The 20751-nt window shown below is 43.5% G+C and overlaps 1 protein-coding gene across 1 annotated transcript in view; it reads left to right on the top strand.

Moving 5' to 3' along the window:
• Positions 1-223: 223 nt before the first annotated feature.
• ARHGAP40 (Rho GTPase activating protein 40) overlaps positions 224-20751 on the top strand; it is a 48044-nt gene continuing 27516 nt past the window's right edge. Inside the window, exon 1 of the mRNA XM_066624104.1 lies at positions 224-333. Within this exon, the coding sequence (XP_066480201.1) occupies positions 224-333 (110 nt within the window). The remainder of the gene's footprint in view (positions 334-20751) is intronic.

The following is a 20751-nucleotide window of genomic DNA, read 5'->3' as shown; positions in this document are numbered from 1 at the left end:
TGAGAGAGAAGAAGGAGGAGGATTTGCTGTCCAATTAGCAGCATTCCTTTGCCATGAGTGGGTGGTGCTGCAGCAATGTGTTGGGTGCTGTCAGCTGCAGATCAGGACTAAGGTGTTCCAGTAGCTTCCCCTGTTCTGGGACTGTTTGAAAGAGGACGCGAATGGACTGGTTGCTCCGTGTTTTGGGGCAGAGAAAAAATCTGTTGCTGCCTGTATAAAGAAAATGGATAAATTTGGAAAGCACGGCACGTCTGCATTTGTTAGGACTCGGATTCCGAGACCCCAGATCGTATTACAGCCCATCCAGTCTTCACGTCGCTCAGGTGTTTGCAGGTACTCTTTTGGTGTGTTGGAATGTCTCTCCTTGGGTGGTGGCACGAGTGCAGAAGGCAGCTCGGGATGGTCAGATTTTGTTGTACTCTGCAAAATTCAACTTGCTTGCTTGCAAATTCTTGTTGGAGTTTCAGTTGAAGTCAGGTTATTAGAAAAGAACCTCCTAATAGGCTGTTTCAGGAAGTGCAAAAGTGTGTTGGTGCTAGAAGCCTCTTCATAAGCAATAATTAAATAAATTACAACCTTTCCGACAAACTGTTTCTGGCCATGAGAAAGTGAGAGAGGGTGGGAAGTAATTTCTAATGGGCGAACAAGTTTTTTATTCAAAATTTAGAAAACCATAATGGCAGAAGCAACCTTATTTTAACTAGAATAAATGCAGGTGTATTCTCTTGTTCTTCTTCTATCAAGCATACAGACTGTAGTTCAAGGCATGCTTGTTGGACTGCATCCAAGTATATGTCTTTAGGATCATGGTGCCAGCACATTTCCTTATGGGATAGTTGCCATTATTTGGTCTACTAACATTATTATTATTATTATTATTATTATTATTATTATTATTATTATTAACAGTATTTATATACCGCTTTTCAACTAAAAGTTCACAAAGCGGTTTACAGAGAAAAATCAAATAACTAAATGGCTCCCTGTCCCAAAAGGGCTCACAATCTAAAAAGATGCAAATGAATACCAGCAGACAGCCACTAGAACAGACAGTGCTGGGGTGAGGTGGGCCAGTTACTCTCCCCCTGCTAAAAAAAGGAGCACCCACTTGAAAAAGTGCCTCTTACCCAATTAGGGGTAAAAATTAGGGGTATTATTTAGTACTGTAAATATTTTTTTACATTTATAGTATTGTAAAACTGATGGATTTTTCAGCATAACCACATCAGCTTATAGTGTGCTTTTTTAAATAATTCTCAGAAAGACACAATAAAGTTTCTTTTTTTTTTTTTGAGCTTTTCCTTTAAAAATGTGGCTTGAGGAGACTGTAGCTCGTGGTAGAATACATGCTTTGCATGCAGAAGGTTCTGAGTTCGATCTCCAGCAAAGCAGGGCAGAGAAAAATTCTGTGTGAGAGCGGCTGCCAGTCGGTGTTGACTATACTGAGTTAGATGGACCAATGGTCGGTATGAGGCACCTTCCTATATTCCTAGATTTATTTCAAATGAGTTTTGCCAGATTGTCAGAAACAGTATAAAGGAAAACTTTCTTTTAAAAATAAATCCATATTATTTTTTTCTGCAAGTTGAGAGCAGGTACTATATTTGAACTATTTTTCAAAATGAAAATTTGTAAAGGTTGCAATAACTGCCCCCATTTGAGGTGGTTATGGTAGGTTTTTACATCTACAATCTTTTCATCTACAGTCAGCCCTCATCATCTGCGGGGGGTTCCATTCCCGGAACCACTGCGGATAACCGAATCTGCAGGTCTGGGCCCTCACCTGACCTCCAGACATGACTGCACGACAGCACCTTCCTTTTGAGTCTACAGGTGTTCTGAGCCTCTGAAGTCTCTTTGGGCTGCAGAATGCCCCCCCCCCGACAGGAAGTTGCTTCCTTGCCTGCATAAGGCCTTTGATCCCTGGGTATGCAGGATGATGTCCCATGTGGAACCATGACCTTGTTTTTGAGTCACTTCACAAAAATTGTAAAGATATTGTTGAAAAATGTCAAAAGGCCTGCAGATATCTCTATGAGTAACAATGAAAAGAAAAAGAGGAAGCATTTGTTTATCTAAATATCAAGATACTTCATTATGTTTATGCAAATATTCCAAAACCTGAAAAAATCCAAAATCCAGAACTCTTCCAGTCCCATGCCTTTTGGATAAGGGATGCTCTGCCTGTACTGGCTTTAAATTTAAAACATGCATCCAGTTTTAGCCAGCCCATAAGTAAGTTGCTTGCATAATGAATGCTCTGCTCTACGTTCATTGGCATGATTGATTATGCCTGTGTCTTTATGATGCATGCAGAATGATATGCATAAAATTCAAATAGCTTTTTAATTACGTTTTTAATAATCTCTTGTTCAATTAGTGTCATAGCAGCCACGACATGTGTGTTGGATTGCTGTTAAGATGTCTAGCCTTTTTAAATTGTGTCATCTTGCACAATCCTTTTTGCTGACTCTTTATTGAAGGCAATTATTGATCTAGATTCTCATGTAGCCTCTTCTTTTCTTTACCCTTCCAAGACCTAGTAGAGGAAGCTGTTCTGCAGGTTGGGTGCCAGCTGCTTGCATATTCTCTAAGCTCAGAAACTTACCTGGTGACATTCCATACAATGATCAAACTGCATGCAGAAACTATTTATATATTTTGAACCATTACTGAGGTTAACGTGTCTGAAACAGTTTTTATTTCAAGGAAGCACAAATGCCTGTCTTTGCTCTCTGTTGGTGGCCCTGAATTTAAATCTATTTATCCATCTTGTTTGAAAGAAGGCTTTAATTATGGATGCATAATGAATGTGTGCATTTTTTTGTGTGTGCGCACACGTGTGTAAAACTGTATTTGAGAGCTGGGGAGAAATTGAGAAGAGACTGCAAACTACTTTATATATAGTGTGATTTTAATTGCCCCTAAGACTCTTAAGTGTGCAGCTTAAGTTGATCCATGAGTAGATCCTCCTTGGGTTTCTTTCAGATGGGCCGGCGAAGAGTTTTATTTCTGTACTGTTTACATCACTCCTTGTGATGCTAATCACAATGGTTTCCCAGGGTTCTCAGCCAGTATACTATGGTTTGTTTCCCCAAAAAAGGATGATCTTCATTGTTGACTGAGTGAAAACCAATCAGTTCTTAAGGATGGGATTATATAGGAGCTGCTTCAACTAAATTACCGCAGATGCTTGCCTATAAGTTGACCCCACAGATAAGCCGAGGGCAGGTTTTGAGCCAACAATCATGGGATTTTCTATGACCCTCGGATAAGTCGGGGGTTAAACTTAGAGGGGTGTCTGACTATAGTTTTGTCTGATTTTACCCCATGCCAGATCCTGAAAAATAACCTGCCACTAATTGTTACCTAAGAACTGTAGCCTCTAATTTATTAAAAACATAGTAAAAGATCATAAGATACATTTTTATTCTTTTTAAATTCTGGTCTTCACCACCTTTTTGTAAACACTGACAGAGTAAGTGCAGTGTAAACAACATACCAGTAAATCAGTGGTTCCCAACCTGGTATTCATGTACTCCCAGGGACACTCAACAGGACCTTTAGGGGTACTTGAAAAAGAATGGAATAATGGTAGAAAAAGGCAGGTCATGCTCCAGAATGCCTTGCAAGGACCAGCAAGGCAGGAAGGGAGGTAGCTAGTTGGCTTTGAAAGCCCCACCAACAGCTAGTTTTTGGTCATCAATTCATGTATGAACCAGTGATTGAAAACCAGCACAGTAAAAAAGCTGAAACATAATATGTAAAGTGATCAATCACCCAGAATTTCTCAGCACACTTCTGGTGCAAAATAGTGCAAAGGCAGAGTCTTCTGTTCCTCAAACAGATAAAAAGAGAAAACACTGTGATGAATACATGAAGTCTGGGTTTTCATAGAGAGGAGATGAGGGCTTGTCTTATTACAAACATTTTGCTAATATGAAGGGTACAATTTATTATTGCCAAGGGATATGCAAGTGAAAAAGGTTGGTAACCACTGCAGGGGAACCATGAATCAAATCCACCTTTATGGTGTCTGGTGTGTTAAGCCAGAAGCTCTACATACAACATACAACCCATAACACATAACTGAGAGTGTGCAATTCAATTCACAGCAGAGAGATGCAGCTGCATATATTTGCAATCCTTTTTACTCAGAAGTAGACCCACTGTTTTCCATGGGTGTTATTCTTAAGTAATGCTGCATTGAATTGTAGTCTGGGAATTGTTGCTTCAAATGGAAAGGGGATCCCATCCTGGTGTTGGAAAAAAAGACCTCTGCCAAATGCAAAGCCTTTGCAAAAGGGAATCTGGTTGCAGCAGCAAAAGGGAACGGAGGGGAATAAAACTTTGGCTGAAATGTTCCAGGAAAGTAACTATAGCAACTAACCAGCTGCCTGCCTAAGCTTAGCAGAGAAAGAACCTGTTCAGAGTTGAAAGGCTCTGCCCTCTGATTGACCTGGAGATAAGGCGAAGTGAGAATTGGAGCTTGATTACTTGGCAAAAATTTCACGTACTATACCTGAGTATCTACGGTATATGATAGCCAACATAGGTACTGTATATTGGAAACAATGCTGCCTAAAATTGTATGGTGGTGGAAAAATGTCCTTGATCTAATTAGGAAAAAAGAGAGAGAGAGAGAGAGAGAGACAGACAGACAGACAAGCAATCTTTTCATTTATTATAGTGCACAATCTAGTGGAGCGCCTATCTTAAAACGATAAGATAAAAATATATTTGGGCTGCCATCTTTAATTTACTCAATCCTTTTAATTGATTAATTGGGCAACACATTTTTAGAATAATTATTTTAGACGACTGCATTGGCTTGGTCATGTCATGAGAATGGACGATGGCCGGATCCCAAAGGATCTCCTCTATGGAGAACTCGTGCAGGGTAAGCATCCTACAAGTAGACCACAGCTGCGATACAAGGATATCTGCAAGAGGGATCTGAAGGCCTTAGGAGTGAACCTCAACAGGTGGGAAACCCTGGCCTCTGAGCGTCCCGCTTGGAGGCAGGCTGTGCAGCATGGCCTCCCCCAGTTTGAAGAGACACTTGGCCAACAGACCGAGGCAAGGAGGCAAAGAAGGAAGGCCCATAGCCAGGGAGACAGACCAAGGATTGTCACTCCCGAATCGGCTTTTTCAGCCACACTAGATGCTGTTCCAGAACCATCATTCAGAGCGCAATACCATAGTCTTTCGAGACTGAAGGTTGCCAACAACAAACAAGTTTAGTAGCGCCCCCCCATCCCTGGGGATGCATTCCAAGACCTACCGTAGATGCCCCAAACCATGGATAGTATTGAACCCTATATCAGTACAGCAGTGGTTCCCAAACCTTTTTAAACTGGTGGCACCCTTGACTTACTGAGCCATTGGCCATGGTTCCCTATTAGGACTACAATCCTATACATTGTGTAGGGTGATGAGTTTTTCACAAGGATTCTGCCACTCCCCAGACTGGTTTTCACAGCCCCCTGGGGAACCATGGCTCACAGTTTGGGAACCATTGCAGTACAGTGTTTACAGTCTCCAGGCTTTAAGATCTAGAGGCAGCCTGCCTGACTGATGGGCTGGTTGGCTGCTTCTGTGTTGGCAGCTGCTGTGGGCTAGAGGGAGCTGTTGGGTGAGGTGCTGCAAGAGGTGGGAAGTGCAGAGGGGAAAGTGCAGATGGAAGTTCCACCTCAGCATGGCCATTAAGAAACCACCAGCTTGTAAAGTACTGCTGGATGACTTCGTGCCACTGAGCACAGTGATTGAGGTGGGTCAGAGCCTGTAGTCACACATGGTGCATTTCAAAGGGCAGTGCTGGCAGGCTGGCGGCGCCGGGGGGGGGGGGGGGAGAAGAGAAGGAGGAAGAACTTTCTGTATTTTTTATAAAATATTTCCTGTCTGTGGATAATTGAAATTGTGGGTGCAGGACCTGCAGATATGGAGGGGGGTTGCTTTGCAAGCACCACCTTACAAGAGACTATCCCCTTCATTCTCACTTGAAGAATGTCTCTTCCAAGAAGAAACTGCTCAATAATTTTTTAAAAAACATGGGTTTTTTTTTAAAGCGGTTGTGTCAATCATGCAGATAATCAGTCAATTCAATCACTTGATTGTTCTTTTACAAATTATTTAACTGAGTGATAGCCTGAATGCATCCACTGAAAGGACCTGCGGGTTCACAGTACCCCAGATATCATGGAAAAAATTTCTTTACTTTTATGAAACTGGTGTATGTAGAGCAAGGCAGCCCTCCCTTAGAAAGAAATTACCAAAGTGGTTTGTTTTGGGGGAAGGGGGAGTTAAAAAAACTTTTCACAGCTTGGCTTCCTGAGTTCTTGATTTGCCTCTGTATGACACGCCATCGTGAACTTGGCAGGTCTGTTGGGAAAATAATAATAATAATAATAATTAATACAGGTATTTGTATACCGCCTTTCTTGGTCTTTATTCAAGACTTTATTCAAGGCAGTTTACATAGGCAGGTTATTTAAATCCCTGTAGGGATTTTTACAATTGAAAGAAGGTTCTATCCTTCAAGAACCACAACATTCAGATGTTTCTTTCTGATCTGGTTTCACATTCTGGCCTCCATCCTCCCTCGCTCAGAGCAGATGGAATAACTCGACTCATCTTGTCAGCTGCTTCAAGGTCGCATGGTGCCGGTGGCCTCGAACTGGCGACCTGCGGATGTTATCTTCAGGCAAATGGAGGCTCTACCCTCTAGACCAGACCTCCTGCCCATTCCGTTTCCCCTCACCAATACCTTACCATACCTACTGGAGAAAGCCAACTACAGTCACTGCACTGTCTGTTTTGGTTACACGTCAGCTGTCCAGCATCCTATTAGCAGTGTTTGAAAAGTGGCATGCCTGGTTGCTCAAATGAGACTTCTTTGGGTGGGTGTGTTGTTTACAGTTCAGGGGAGTAGGGAACTGTCACCTAGATATAAAATAGCTCACCAAAGTCCACATGAGGAGTCTGAACTGAAAGATATAGGTCATATTCCAGCTGTGCAGACTCACAGTCCTGCTTGATTCACACTGGCTCCAAGTTTGTAGTGCATATTACTACTTTGTTCCATGTTTTGTTGTCATAATGCGCCTTCCTAAATCAAGAGTGATTGATTTTGAGAGTCAAATTGTTGGCATCCTTCAATCTCGGAAGACTATGGTGTCACGCTCTGAATGGTGGTTCTGGAACAGAGTGTCCTCTCCAGTGCGTGAAGCCTGGGTAAAGTAGGTATGGAGGATAGGCTGTTACCCATGCAGCAAATCCCCCCTCTCCACGTCGCTGAAATGGTCCAATGGAAAGGCAGAGGCCAATACGGTTGGTTCCAGCGGCGTCGCAGGAGTTGCCAGAACGTGACTGTGTTCAGCCATGAACTGCCTCAGGGACTCCGGCTCCGGATTTTGCCTCGAGGTTGACTCCTGAAGCCTTTTCCATAACTGGATGTAGCCACAAGGCAGTGGAGGTTTGGGATCAGAGTTTTCCTTCTCTCAGATGAGCTGCCTTCCCAGGCTAACGAGTCCCATCTACCCGGGAGTCAAATTAGATCAGCGATTTTCAGTCACTGTGCTGTGGCCCATTGGTGTGTCGCAAATGGTCTGCAGGTGTGCTGTGGGAGTTTGGGGAAGGGCCATGGTGGGGGGGGGGGATGTGAGCCCCTTGTCAACTGGCAAAAATTGGTGGTGTTCCTTGAAAATTTTCATGCCTTCTCAGTGTGCTGTGAGATGAAAAAGTTTGAAAATTGCTGAAGTAGATATTAACTAATGACTTTAAAGAAGGAAGTGGGCAAGAAAAGGTCCTTTGAAGTTCTCAAATGGCTTCAAGGGGGACCCAAATCAGCATGAGAATATTGCATGCAGTAGTAGGGATCCTGTGTTTTTTCCCCTCCCACTGGTTCTGCAGTGAAAATCACCTTGAAATGGCAATTTATTCGCAGAATGACCATTTTGTGACAACTGAAGCAAGAAAGAGCTTAGGTTGGTGGACAAAACTGATTGAGAAGGGAGAAAAAGGACACCACATTGTGTACTGTATTAACAATCCACAGCAGAGAGACTCAAGGAAGTAGAAAGCTTAAATGCAACTAGAAGTTGTTTCATGTACCCTGTCATTATCAATTAGTGGAGACCACAGCTCATTCAACTTCCTGGTTGTATCGAAGAGGCACAGGAAAGGTCAAGAGTGACTTCAGAGAGGAGTTATGAATCTCCTAGGCCTCTTTGGGTATGTCTGTCTCAACTCAGAAAATGCCACTGTGAAATAGATTGGTCAAATAAGCTGCTAGGGATAGGAGTAGGAGGAACATTGAGAAGTGGGTTGCATTTGGAAATGCATGTAGACCTGCTCTGTCAGTACACTTTTTGGTTTAGCTTGGTTCATAAATTTGGTAAGGAGGTGCACAACTGCTGGCTGACCTGATTGCCATGCTTGTTGAGCAACTGAATGCTATTTGTCCTTGTAAAGGCAACAGCCTTCCCAGTACATAGAGGGAAAATGCAGCTGGGAGTGGTGAGAACTGCCCTGTGGCATTATTACTCCATTGCCTTGGTTTTCTCCCTAATCGTTATGTATCTTTACTCCGCCAGTTTCACTCATGCTAAAAACCGATTTAGCATTAATGGGACATTGCTGAGCCACTTGGGGTATGTTGTCAAGACTGGAATCTCAGAAATGCTTCACCTGTTGGGCTGCCTAGCTGAACAAGTGGCTGCAACTAAGAAAGGCTCTGTGGTGTAGGGACCAGAGTGTGGGAATCTGCTCAACCACGAAGCTCATTAGGTGACTTTGGGCCAGTCGCCAACTCTCAGCTTAACTTACATGTTGCAGGTTGTAACGTGTAAAATGCATGTAAGGCAGTGGTTTTCAAACTCTCCAGGAGAGTTTGAGCCACTGTAAGTTCTTGTGGGTGCGGGGGGGGGGGGGAGGCAGCGGGGGTGGGTGGAAGGGGCTTACCCAAGCCTCCTGCAGCCTCCCCAGGGTTCAGGGAGCCCGGTGCGAACCTTTGTTAGAGCTCCCTGCAGCAGTGAATGAAAAAGCGGAGTGATTGCCAACCTCCGCTAAAGCGGAAGTGGAGCGTGATTGCTCCACTTTCACTGCTGCAGGGAACCCTAACAAAGGTTCGCACTGGGCTCCCGGCACCCTGGGGAGGCTGCAGGAGGCTTGGGTAAGTGCTCCCAAGCCCCTGCAGCCCCCTGAGCGGCGCGATCCTGGGGATCGCACTGCTGCTTCCTCCCTGCCTCCAGGCTTCCCCCACCCCTTAAGGGGGCAGAGGCCAGGGCCCACAGGCTGGGGCGTCACGACGCCCCAGTTTGAAAAGCCCTGATGTAAGGCGATATTGCATGCTTGAACAATTTTGTCTGCAAAAATTAAGCAAATGGAAAACTTCAACCAGATGCTAATTTTCAGGATTCTGTCTATAGTTAATTACCATAATAAGCTTGCATCAGGGCAGGTCCATAACCTCCTGATGCTGCATACCAAATGCCAACCCCCCTCCCCACTCAGTGATGTGCCAGCCTCTATTCCTCCCACTCTCCAATGTTCTAGCTTAGCTCCCCTTCACATTTCCTGTTCATCTCTGTCCACTTCTTCCTTTTCCAGTCCAGGGAGTAGAAAGAGGAGCAGTGAAGGAAAATAGCCGGACAGAGATGAGCACCCCACCCACCCGCATTAATCAGCTGCCCGAGGCAACTTCTTCTGTTGGCCTCATGAGTAGACCAACCCTGGTTTGCCTGTTAGGAACCTGCTGAGCCTCAGTGACAAAAAGTGGCTTTCTTTTTAGCAGGGGGAGAGTAACTGGCCCACCTCACCCCAGCACTGTCTGTTCTAGTGGCTGTCTGCTGGTATTCCCTGGCATCTTTTTAGATTGTGAGCCCTTTTGGGACAGGGAGCCATTTAGTTATTTGATTTTTCTCTGTAAACCGCTTTGTGAACTTTTAGTTGAAAAGCGGTATATAAATACTGTTAATAATAATAATAATAATAAGTCCTTGCGGGGATGGGGGGGAGGCAGCGGGGGCGGGGGGAAGGCAGCGGCACGATCCCCAGGATTGCGCCACTCAGGGGGCTGCAGGTGCAACGCCCCAGTCTGAAAAGCCCTGCTTTAAGCTATGACTCTATGCATGCATACTTGTGGGACTTACTTCTGAGTAAACCTGCATTGGACCCATGCTCCCCTCTCCCATTTATTTATTTATTGGCCTCAGTAGCTGTAGGTATTCCTGCTTGATTACCAGGTTTTTTATCATAATGTGATCAAAAAATGTTTGTATACTGTTTTTCAGCAACAACAAAAAAAGTTCAGAGAGCAGTTTACACAGCAAAAGAAATGTCACATGCTTACTTAATGTCAGTACTTCTTCAAAGTTGCCAACCTTTTGGCACCCTCCTTGCTTATTTTCATTCTGCATCCACACTTATTAACACCTTTGTCATGACCAAATGGAGTATAGATTTTGCTGTCGCAAAAGCAGATGAATGTTGCTTTCCTGGAATTAAACAAGAGCTGTCTTTACTTCAGATCTGTACTATCCAGATATTTTTTGCATTCAGGTATTTTTGAAGGAAAAAGTGGGATGTGACACACTTCTAGGCCGTGTACTCAACTAACCCGATTCTTCTGTGAAGAAAAAAAAATGTGCTCTGACGCAAATGGAAAATAATACGTTATTTGTTTGTCAGGGTGCTCACCTGCCCCAACTCTCTCTGCATACTTGCTCAGTATTAGTGGCACATTCCAGCTTGCTCGCTATAAAACAGACTTAACAATAGCTGCATTTTCAATGGTCTTCCAAGGCCCTTGGTCAATATTTAGGCTATCATTGTTTAAAGTGAAATTTTTCCCATACAAACTTAACATTTTCCTTGAAGTATTCAGAAAGTTTAGTGCTGGAATGCACAAATGGCAAAGTGATTAATTTTGTGTGAATTAATCCTAAGGCAGAGGAATCTCGAGGGATGTTTGCAAAGAGGGAGTGGAAGTGTATTAAATATTCAGAGCTGTCGGAAACCCTCCTTTTCTTGGCAAGGCATGCCATAGAAGAGGTGTCAGGCAGTTGAACCTGTGATAACCTGGTTACCTGAAGAAAGTTAGGCAGGGATTCAACTTGTACACCATTAAAGCTCAGGGCAAAAGAGGAACTTCAGGGAAGCAACTTCAGCAGCCAATAAAGCCATAGACAGTGGGACCTCCTTATAAACAGGCTTACCATCTGTGAATTTGAATATCTGGTACCCACGATTCCAAGCCCATGGCTGGAGGGCCTTAGAGGACATCCCGGATACAACCAGTCCTCTAGTCACTTCCAGAAGTGTTGTGAGGTGCATGGAGGCCTCCTGGATGCAACTGGAAAACACTTCTGGTTTGCTAGCACAAACCAGAAGTTCCTTTCAGTCATGTCTGAGGAGGCTTCTGGGGAGGTTGTGTGTGACCTCCAGAAGGCTGGACATGCCCCTCCAGGTAAGTAACTGCAGTGCTCTCCCCCCCCCCCCCCCAGATTTCATTATCAGCTGAATTTGGTATCCATGGGGACTCCTGGTGAGTTCCCATGGGGAACTCCTGGAAATGATCCCCCATGTATACCAAAGCCCACTGTGTGTGAAAATAATTTCACTGTTCTTTTTCCAAAGTTATTCACTGGCTTCAAAGGAACTAAGGACAGGTGTTTGCATACAGTGATCCAGTCACTCATTTGCGCATCATTGGTTCTCCAAACCCTACTGAGAATCACTGGATTGCAACTGATGGAAGAATTTTTTTGTATGCTAATTCACTGCAGTTCTAGAGGGGGAGAAACCGCATAATGCACGCTGTGGCCAAGCTCCCTTTTCTGCACTTCCACTCCAGTATGCAGGTTTACATGATTGTGCTGTTGGCCTGCTAGTTCCCCCGTGATGGAACAGCAGTGGTACTCAAACTTTTCCAGCCAGTGGCTCCCTTGTCCCCCGTGGCTGTTGGCCATGACTCCCCATCATGTTCCTGAGGGCTGGAAGTGACATAATTAAACAGGAAGTGGCCAGAAATATTAACTATGTTAACTATATTAAATATAATATTATATTATATTTATTATAATAAAATATTATATATATATATTAACTATATTTTTTTATATTGGCAACCTTCAGTCTCGAAAGACTATGGTATCGCGCTCTGAAAGGTGGTTCTGGCACAGCGTCTAGTGTGGCTGAAAAGGCCAATCCGGGAGTGACAATCCCTTCCACACCGGGAGCAAGTGCAGTCTGTCCCTGGTCTGTCTCCCTGGCTATGGGCCTTCCTTCTTTGCCTCTTTGCCTCAGTCTGTTGGCCAAGTGTCTCTTCAAACTGGGAAAGGCCATGCTGCACAGCCTGCCTCCAAGCGGGCCGCTCAGAGGCCAGGGTTTCCCACTTGTTGAGGTCCATCCCTAAGGCCTTGCAGAGGGATTAACTATATTAACTATATTAATATTAATTATATTAATCATATCATTAATTAAATGTAGATCTTAAAAATATATTATTAATACACAGCAATATACATGCTTTATAAATGATCAGCTGCTGATCACTGTTGGAGACAGGATGCTGGAGTAGGTAGATTTTGTCTGGTCCAGGAGGACTCATTTTTTAAAACTTTGTAAGCATACCAATAGAATTGTTTTATCAAATGAACTTTGTGAACAACCAGTCTGACCAACATTACACATACACACCCCTGTGGACCCCAATCCAACTAGTCATTTCTCCCATTCTCCTTTGATAGAATTGAACGCTTAATTAATTTAATGAAATTAAATTTTTCCAGCAGCTGGTGGGGGAAACAAAAATAGACCATGAAAATATATCAGAGCTGATAAGGGTTTGGTTAGGAAGCTGATTTGTCTCTTACACTAGGAGATGCACAGCTCAAGCCAATGCATGTCTACTCAGAAGTAAGTCCCATTAGAGTCAATGGGGCTTACTTTCAGGAAAGTGTGGATAGGATTGGGCTGGCAATCACTTAATCAATGACTGGTAAGAATTCCCTTCAAATAGCAAGATTCATCACTTTAAAAATACAGCCTCTCCTCTTCAGTCAAACAACAAGATTAATAAATCACTTTAAAAACAGTACCCTTTTTCTGCTCCTGGCCAAGTAAAGTGTGTGCTTCTCTCTCCCCCCCCCCCCCTTTGCCAACTGCATGGAAACAACTTTAAGAGTCCTGATGACTGGCAAAATAGGAAGCGTTTTATTTGGGGAGGGGGAGGGAAGCGGGAAGGTTTGGAGATCAAAAGGGGGAGTGGAAGAGGGAGGGGGTTGAAAAGAGAGATTTCACTTTGATGAGAAGCGATCCCAGGCTGGGAACTAGGAACCAACCAGACAAGGATCAGCGAGGGTTAAGGACTGCAAGCTGAGCATGCTCGGAAGAGGGCGGGGCGGCAGCTGAGCAACTCCGTTTGGTCTGCTTTTAAAAAAAAGCGCAGAGGACGGGCAGAAGACGGGCTCGTATTCTGCCCAGGGGTGTGACTGTGTCACTGCAAGAGAACATCTCCCATCTCCGCGCCTCACCTTTGAGTTCCTGGCGCTTCCCTAAAGAGCTGCGCAGCTCAGTTTGAATAACACTGATGGAACAGTGTTCAGCTAGTCAGATCTGGCTGCTCTCCCATCTCTTTTGTTTATTCAGGCCTCACAAAGTTCCTGCACTGCAGGGGAGACCTCCTATCAGTTGATCTTAGTACAAGTTATTGGAATGCGAATGCTCCAGGCAAAAACTAGGGAGCAAATTAAAAAGGGACCATTTCCCACTACAAGAACTCTTGGTGTTTCAGTCCTTTTTCTCTTTGATAACTGATTGTTTGACCTTGAAAGACAAGTAGAAGGCCAGCAGAAGAAATGCATTCTTTGAAGCTATTCACAGTTTCCGCTGGCCTTCTACTACACACCACTTGGCAAATTCTTATTTGTGCTATAGATGATGATGTGCATAAAAATTGTAGGCAGGCATGTTGGTCCACTTGGAGGGAAAAAAATCCAAAGTTAAGGTACTGTGTTTAAGACCTACTAAAATACTGCAAAGCAGTCAACCTGCTTTCCACTTCTTCATAAATGTTACTCATATTAAATGTTAAGCAAAATAGAAAGGGGAGTAACCCAAAAGAGGCAAGATGTAAAAACCTTTGAAGTCCCTGAAGTTCATAACCGTCCTGAGAAATGCAGTGTGAGAGGTTTTGTGTGGATTTTCAATCTTCCTGTTACAAGACAGATTTAAGTTTTTCCTAAGAGTCACTGGAGCAAAGAAACAAAACTGGCCGTAACTTATATTTTAAAGAAGTAACTCAAAATGTAGACAGGTCTTGGTTCTGTTTCCCACATTAAGCAAAACATACAAGTCCTTTGCAAAGCAGGGAGCAAAAGTAAAGAAAAAACATGGTCATCTTTGTATTTGAAAAACTGCAGTTGCTAGGTAAATAATAATATATAATAATAATATACAGTATTTATATACCGCCTTTCTTGGTCTTTGTTCAAGACTTTATTCAAGGCGGTTTACACAGGCAGGCTTATTAAATCCACGCAGGGATTTTTACAAATTGAAAGAAGGTTCTCTCTTTCAAGAACCACCACATTCAAGATGTTACGCTCCGATCTGGTTTAACATTCTGGCCTCCATCCTCCCACGCTCCGAGCAGATGGAACAGCTCAGCTGCAGCTTGCCAGCTGCTTCAAGGTCGCACGGTGCCAGTGGCCTCGAACTGGCGACCTTGTGGATGTTAATCTTCAGGCAAATGGAGGCTCTACCCTCTAGACCAGACCTCCTGCCAGGTAAAGAGTCAAAAGAAGCCAAATTGGGTAGTATTACCTAGTGGTTGGAGGGTATCTTCCACCACTACCAGCCTATGAAGTTCTGTCTTCAGGTGGCAGAAGTTAATCTTCCTCCTATTTTAAAATGCTTCTCCTAGACAGTTGTTTTCTGCCTCACACAAAATTCAGAGGTAATCAAGTTGGTCCCCTAGGAAAAAAAAAATTCCAGAAGAGTAAGGTGAAATCTTGATTATGACCAACTAAACTATCACAAAGTTGTCAGAAAATTTTCAAGTTCTCCAATTCAAAACCCTTCTCCAGGCTGTAGGTGAAGCATAATTTTGTGGGTGGGGAAGTAGGAAAGCCTTTAAAATCTGAGTTTGTAATTGTCTTGAGATAGAACGCACTGTGGCTATATATGCGACTCTTAGGACCGACTTGCTTAAGGCACCACACTCTGTGGTGGAGCAGCCAGCAGTACTTCCCCAGGCATCTTCTTTGGTTGTGTGATTCAACCTTTATCATTTTCTCTCCAATCTACAATGTTCATTCCCCCAGCGAAGACCCTAGTAGTTGTTCCTGCTTGTGTTTTGGCCACATTCTTGGGATGTTCCACAGTCCCCTTTTCATTCCAAGTAAACTGGGAGCTGTTACAAAGCAGCTCAATTTTTGTCATCTTCTGTGTGTGTCATAGAAGACTACCCCTTAAAGCCTTTGAGAACAATAAGAGGAAATGCTTTTTTGTTAACACAGCTCTTGAACTGCAAGAGTTGTTTGGTTTCATCCTCCATGTGGAAAGAGCACTTAGTAAAGCAGGGAAGAAGTCCAGTCTTTTGGAATCTCTATGGGAGGAACTCCCTGGGTGGAACAGTTCAACCTTAGCACAACTGGCTACACAGCAGTCAGTGTTCATTTATGTTTCTGGATCAGGTGTGCAAAGAGTATACAAGAATGCTTTTGATGTGTTTTATGGTGGTATGGGGAAAGACTGAAAGTTGCATAGTACTAGATAAGTTTTGAATGCTGGACTAATGTTGCAGGAACTTGACCTACCTAAAAAGCAGCAAGTACCTAATGATAGTGTGTCTAAAATAGGAGATAAAACTTGTGAAGACTGTGATGCAGCCAGGAGGTGGAAACTGTTTTTCATGCCTTACTGGTAACAAAGCAGTAAACATTCAGGACTCTGGATTTCCCAAAGTGTGGATTGTGACACCGTTTAAAGTAAGGGGTGGAGTTGTCCCTGGAGGTTGTGGGTCCAGTTAAATTGGTATAGAAACTAGGTGATCTATAGCAGTAGATCAAAATAGGATGTATATGTACATAAGAGTTGTACGGGGAACCTAGAATGTGAGAGAGTTACTTGCATGAGGAACAGATGGAGGAGACCTATAAAGGTTAGGGTAAGGGGAGACTTTTTATACCAGTTTCAAAACTGTTGTCAAGTATGGTGAAAGTGTGGCATTGGGTACTTTCAGAACTTGAGGGTCAATGCAGGAACTTGCCTAGTGAGCTACTTGGGGCAAGCCTTTCATATCCTACCTTTTTAGGGCACAGGAAGAAACTGCTCATAAGACTGGCCTCAATGCCTGCCCCCAGTTTTGTGGCCTCACTTGCAATCTGCAAAAGCAGAGGGCCCTTTTAGTGATTTTTCTCTTTCTTTCTTTCTTTCTTTCTTTCTTTCTTTCTTTCTTTCTTTCTTTCTTTCTTTCTTTCTTTCTTTCTTTCTTTCAGGGGAATTCTTTCCTATCCATATCAGATCATAACAGTGAGGATCAACAATTGAATACAGAAATGGCTATCTTTATGAGAGTACACCAGCATTCATTCCACTGTTTTAGTGTAGCGCTGAATTGTGGTTTCTGTCTGTGATGGAACAGATCAACTTCCCCACAGGCATGCAACAAACCAGACTGACAAAAAGAGCAGCCTGAGTAGAACATGCAAAGCCAGCCATTTGAGGTTAAGATCCTTAAGCACATATAATAGAAGCCAGTTCCATCATAACCGGTGAGATTCAGAACTACACTATGTGATGGTTGCTGCAGGCAACTCTGGTCTCTAAGGTTTGTATTTTCCTCCTTTACTTCCATACATTTGCAGTGAGAAAAATTGCCAGTGTTACATTGAGTACCTGGAAATGATGACTGTCTGACTGTGTTAATGTGTTTAGAACAGGCACCATGCAACACAGGTACTTGGACTTCACTTTCAAGTCCTGTTTTTATATATTAACCTTGTTACGGATTATGAGGCTTCTGAATGAACATGGAAGATTTGTCCTTCCGCAGCCCCTCTCCCCCCTATGCTGTTTCAGCTGCCTGAGTGAATACGCACATTGCCCAATCTGCACTTGTATCTTAATTGCTGTTACCCACAGAGGTTACTTAATGTTCTTTCCTTTCTGTCTTCAAAGCAACATAGCCCTTTATACTGACGCACGCCCTAGTATTTCTAAAAGCTGCTGCTCTGCAAAGATTTCTTGGATTTCAAAATGTCATGAATTCAAAAAGCATAAAGGATTCCAAATTACTTCAGAAACAGCAGTTCTAAAGCATGTCTAGTTCTGTGTGGTTTTTAAAGCATAATTCTTTACATGTACGTAATGCTGAGTCAAAGAAATTAATGTGTGATATTAGGTTTAAGTTGGACTATATAGAACACAGGTTTTCTGTGAAGAGTACATTGTTGATTTTTGGAATACTCCAGCATAAGCTGTGGTGTCCTGCATGTTGTAGTACTGGGCTGTCTTTTAAAATTGATAAGTATCTCAGTGGTATGAATTTTCCTGTTCAGTGGACTGTAATACAGCGAGTTTGATAAAGCTGGAAGTGGCTGATTGAGACAAGAGTCCTTAAGTGTAATGTTGGAACCACTGTGGTATAGCAGTTAGAGTGCTGGCCTAGGACAAAGGACATTTTGATTCAAATCTCTGTTCCACCATGAAGCTAACTGAGGGTGCAATCCTAACCTTGTGTTCAGCTGGCCCAAGTCCCTTGGGCCAGCCTGGGAAGGTCGCAGATGTGCCGTTAACCATGTTTGTGCCTCTGTGGCTGACGGAGACCTCTGCGCTGGCCTCCTCCCAGCTCCTTGCATTGGCTCACATGAGCCAATACAAGGGTGACAGGTAGGTGTGGGGGAGGTGGAGAGGGGGAGGGATGGAGGCGTTCCTGGGTGGGGGGATGGGCAGCCCCGGGGGTGGTCAGGCGAGGAGAGGGAAGCGGGGCTGGAATCCGGCAGTTATGCCGGATTCCAAGGCCTGTTCCCAGGGAGAATGGAGCGGCTTCAAGCCCTTGTGCTCTCCTTGCACTTGTGCCACCTCAGGAGATGGTGCAAGTCCGAGGAGACCCATTGGGGCCAGCAGCCCTTACCCAGGGGTAAGGGGAAGAGTTTCCCCTTGCCTCTGGCTAAGCCACTTCTGGCCACAATCCTGCACTGGATATAGTGCAAGCCTCCTGGCTTGCATGTTCCAGCGCAAATTTGGATTGTGCCCAGAGTGATCTTGAGCCAGTTGCTATTCAAACCTACCTCACAAGATTGTTGTAAAGACACAAGTCAGAGGGGATGAGGAGTGCCATATACAGTGGGCCCTCCTTATCCACAAGGGTTTGATTGCAGACCCCCACCCCTGTGGATAAGGAATTCCACAGATGCTGACTGGGGTGTATTATTGTTATTGTTATTGTTATTAATTTATTAATAATAATAACATTAACAACAACAACAGTATTTATATACCACTTTTCAACAAAAGTTCACAAAGCGGTTTACAGAGAAACATCAAATAACTAATGGCTCCCTGTCCCAAAAGGGCTCACAATCTAAAAGATGCAAAACACCAGCGGACAGCCACTAGAAAAGACACTGCTGGGGTGAGGAGGGCCAGTTACTCTCCCTGTGCTAAATAAAAGAGGAGCACCCACTTGAAAAAAGTGCCTCTTACCCAGTTATACAGTGGATTGCATGCACTCTGCATCTGCAGATCCAGTACCCACAGACTTAACCATCTGCGGATACAGAGGGCCCACGTGGGTGCCTCTGGAGGTTCCATGAAATTACTTACCTGGAAAGCTTCTGCAGCCCCACAGAGACCAATAGAATGGGTCGCAGGCCCAGCGCAAGCCAGGAGAGGCCTCTGGAGGTTTCAGGAAAGAAACTATGTAGGCATTGAGAGTAAAAGGATACCCCAAACCACCAGCCAACAGTAAGCCTTCCATCTATTTTTCTTTCATATGTTTGTGGTAGAGTCCTAGTTGGCATGAGCTGACTTCTATCCATCCTTGTGTGGTGACCTTTTTTTTAAAGTATGCCCTCCATAGGGTGAAATTTGAGGTGTGCAGCACCCTGTGGGACAATGGCAAACTGGATATTATTCTACAGGATATTATAAATCTCTAATCTTGCTGTGTGGGGAAATCGCTTAAACTACAAGTTACCCATCATTTTTCATTGAACAAAAAGTCACCATGTTAAGCCGTCACTATTGTGACAGATGAATGTGACAATCCAGTCTTGGTGCTTTTGTCAACTGGCAAATTCCTTTCAGGTGGAGTTATGTACCAGGGGAGTTGAGAGGAAGGGAGTGGCAAAAAAAAATCTGCATCTTGGCTTCCTCACGAGGAAACCGCTTGAACCATTTACTAATGAGGCTGTGCCATATCTCCAAAACTAGATGTGATAGGGCAAAACTAGTGCCATTTTTGGAATCAGCATCCAAAATTCACATGAAACTCCCATAAATTTAAAAAAAGGTTTTCTGACCCTTAATTTCACTGGCCTGTGTAGCTAGAGAGTATAACAAAAGGTTGGGACACGTAACTGGTTCTTTAGAGGTGAATAACCAAGAGAACTTAGGAACTGGAAATATACTTTGCCTATGTACTTTTCATCTCCATAGCTCTCCACCACATGAATCTTAATTCCTCTTTTTATAGATTCGTTATAAGGCATGCTAATATATATATATATATATATATATATATATATATATATATATATATATATATATATATATATATATATATATATATATATATATATATATATATCACTCTCTGGCTGGGACTTTCCAAAATTTAGGAAGAACTTTTATCTGTTTAGAAAAAGTAACTTATAAAATCTTGTGTGGGGAAGTTACTGTCGTACTATACAGGATAGTGGTTGGTGTCTACACAGGTAAATCAAGGCTCCTTTGAGATTAAACAGCATTTGTGATTGGACGTCAGTGGAACCATTGGAATTCTGTATCAAATTCTTTTCAGATAGGAAACTGCCCTACTTTGGCCTTGAAACCAACAACTCTAGGTTGAGAAACTGTTTTATGAAATCTTATCTTTATAGGGAATTAAGAAGGGCTGGTGCGATCTATGGAACAGTTTATGGCACATAGCTCAAAAGATATTTAATTATTGCTGTTCACTGTAGTTCGACAAGGCTTATTTGCAGCCACAGATCAGTGCAGCTGGGTCCTTCCTTGCCTGTAATTAAACTTCCTGCCCTTTCGTAGAACGTTGGAGTTGGAGGGGAGCTTGAAGGTCATCTAGTCCAACCCCCTACTCAGTACTGGTGTCTGTTTTATGAAGTTAGTCAGATGGCTATCCAACCTCTGCTTGAAAAAATTTCAATGAGGAAAAGCCCGCAACTGTATGAGGCAGACTGTTCCAGTGCTCAATAGCTCTTACAGTTAGGAAATTCAAGTATCTAGCTTAAATCTTTCCTATTGGTTCTAGTCCTGCCCTCAGCAACCACAGAAAGTGGTTTCCCTTCTTCTGTTTGACAGCCCTTCACATACAATGGGCCCTCCTTATGCATGAATGGAGGGCCTTGGAGCAGCTCCCAGATGTGACCAGAAGTGGCTTCAGATCATATCTAAGGAGGTGTTCTGCAGTGCAGGGAGGCCTCCCAGATACAACTGGAAGGCGTTTCCAGTTTGCAGGTGTAGGCACCTCATGAATTTCATTATCTGCAGAATTTGGTATCTGTT

The sequence above is a fragment of the Tiliqua scincoides genome, chromosome 4 (genome assembly GCF_035046505.1).
Source record: "Tiliqua scincoides isolate rTilSci1 chromosome 4, rTilSci1.hap2, whole genome shotgun sequence".
In the NCBI taxonomy this organism is placed as follows: domain Eukaryota; kingdom Metazoa; phylum Chordata; class Lepidosauria; order Squamata; family Scincidae; genus Tiliqua; species Tiliqua scincoides.
Note: the sequence above shows the minus strand (reverse complement) of the source record. Positions and strands in the feature narration are given on the sequence as shown.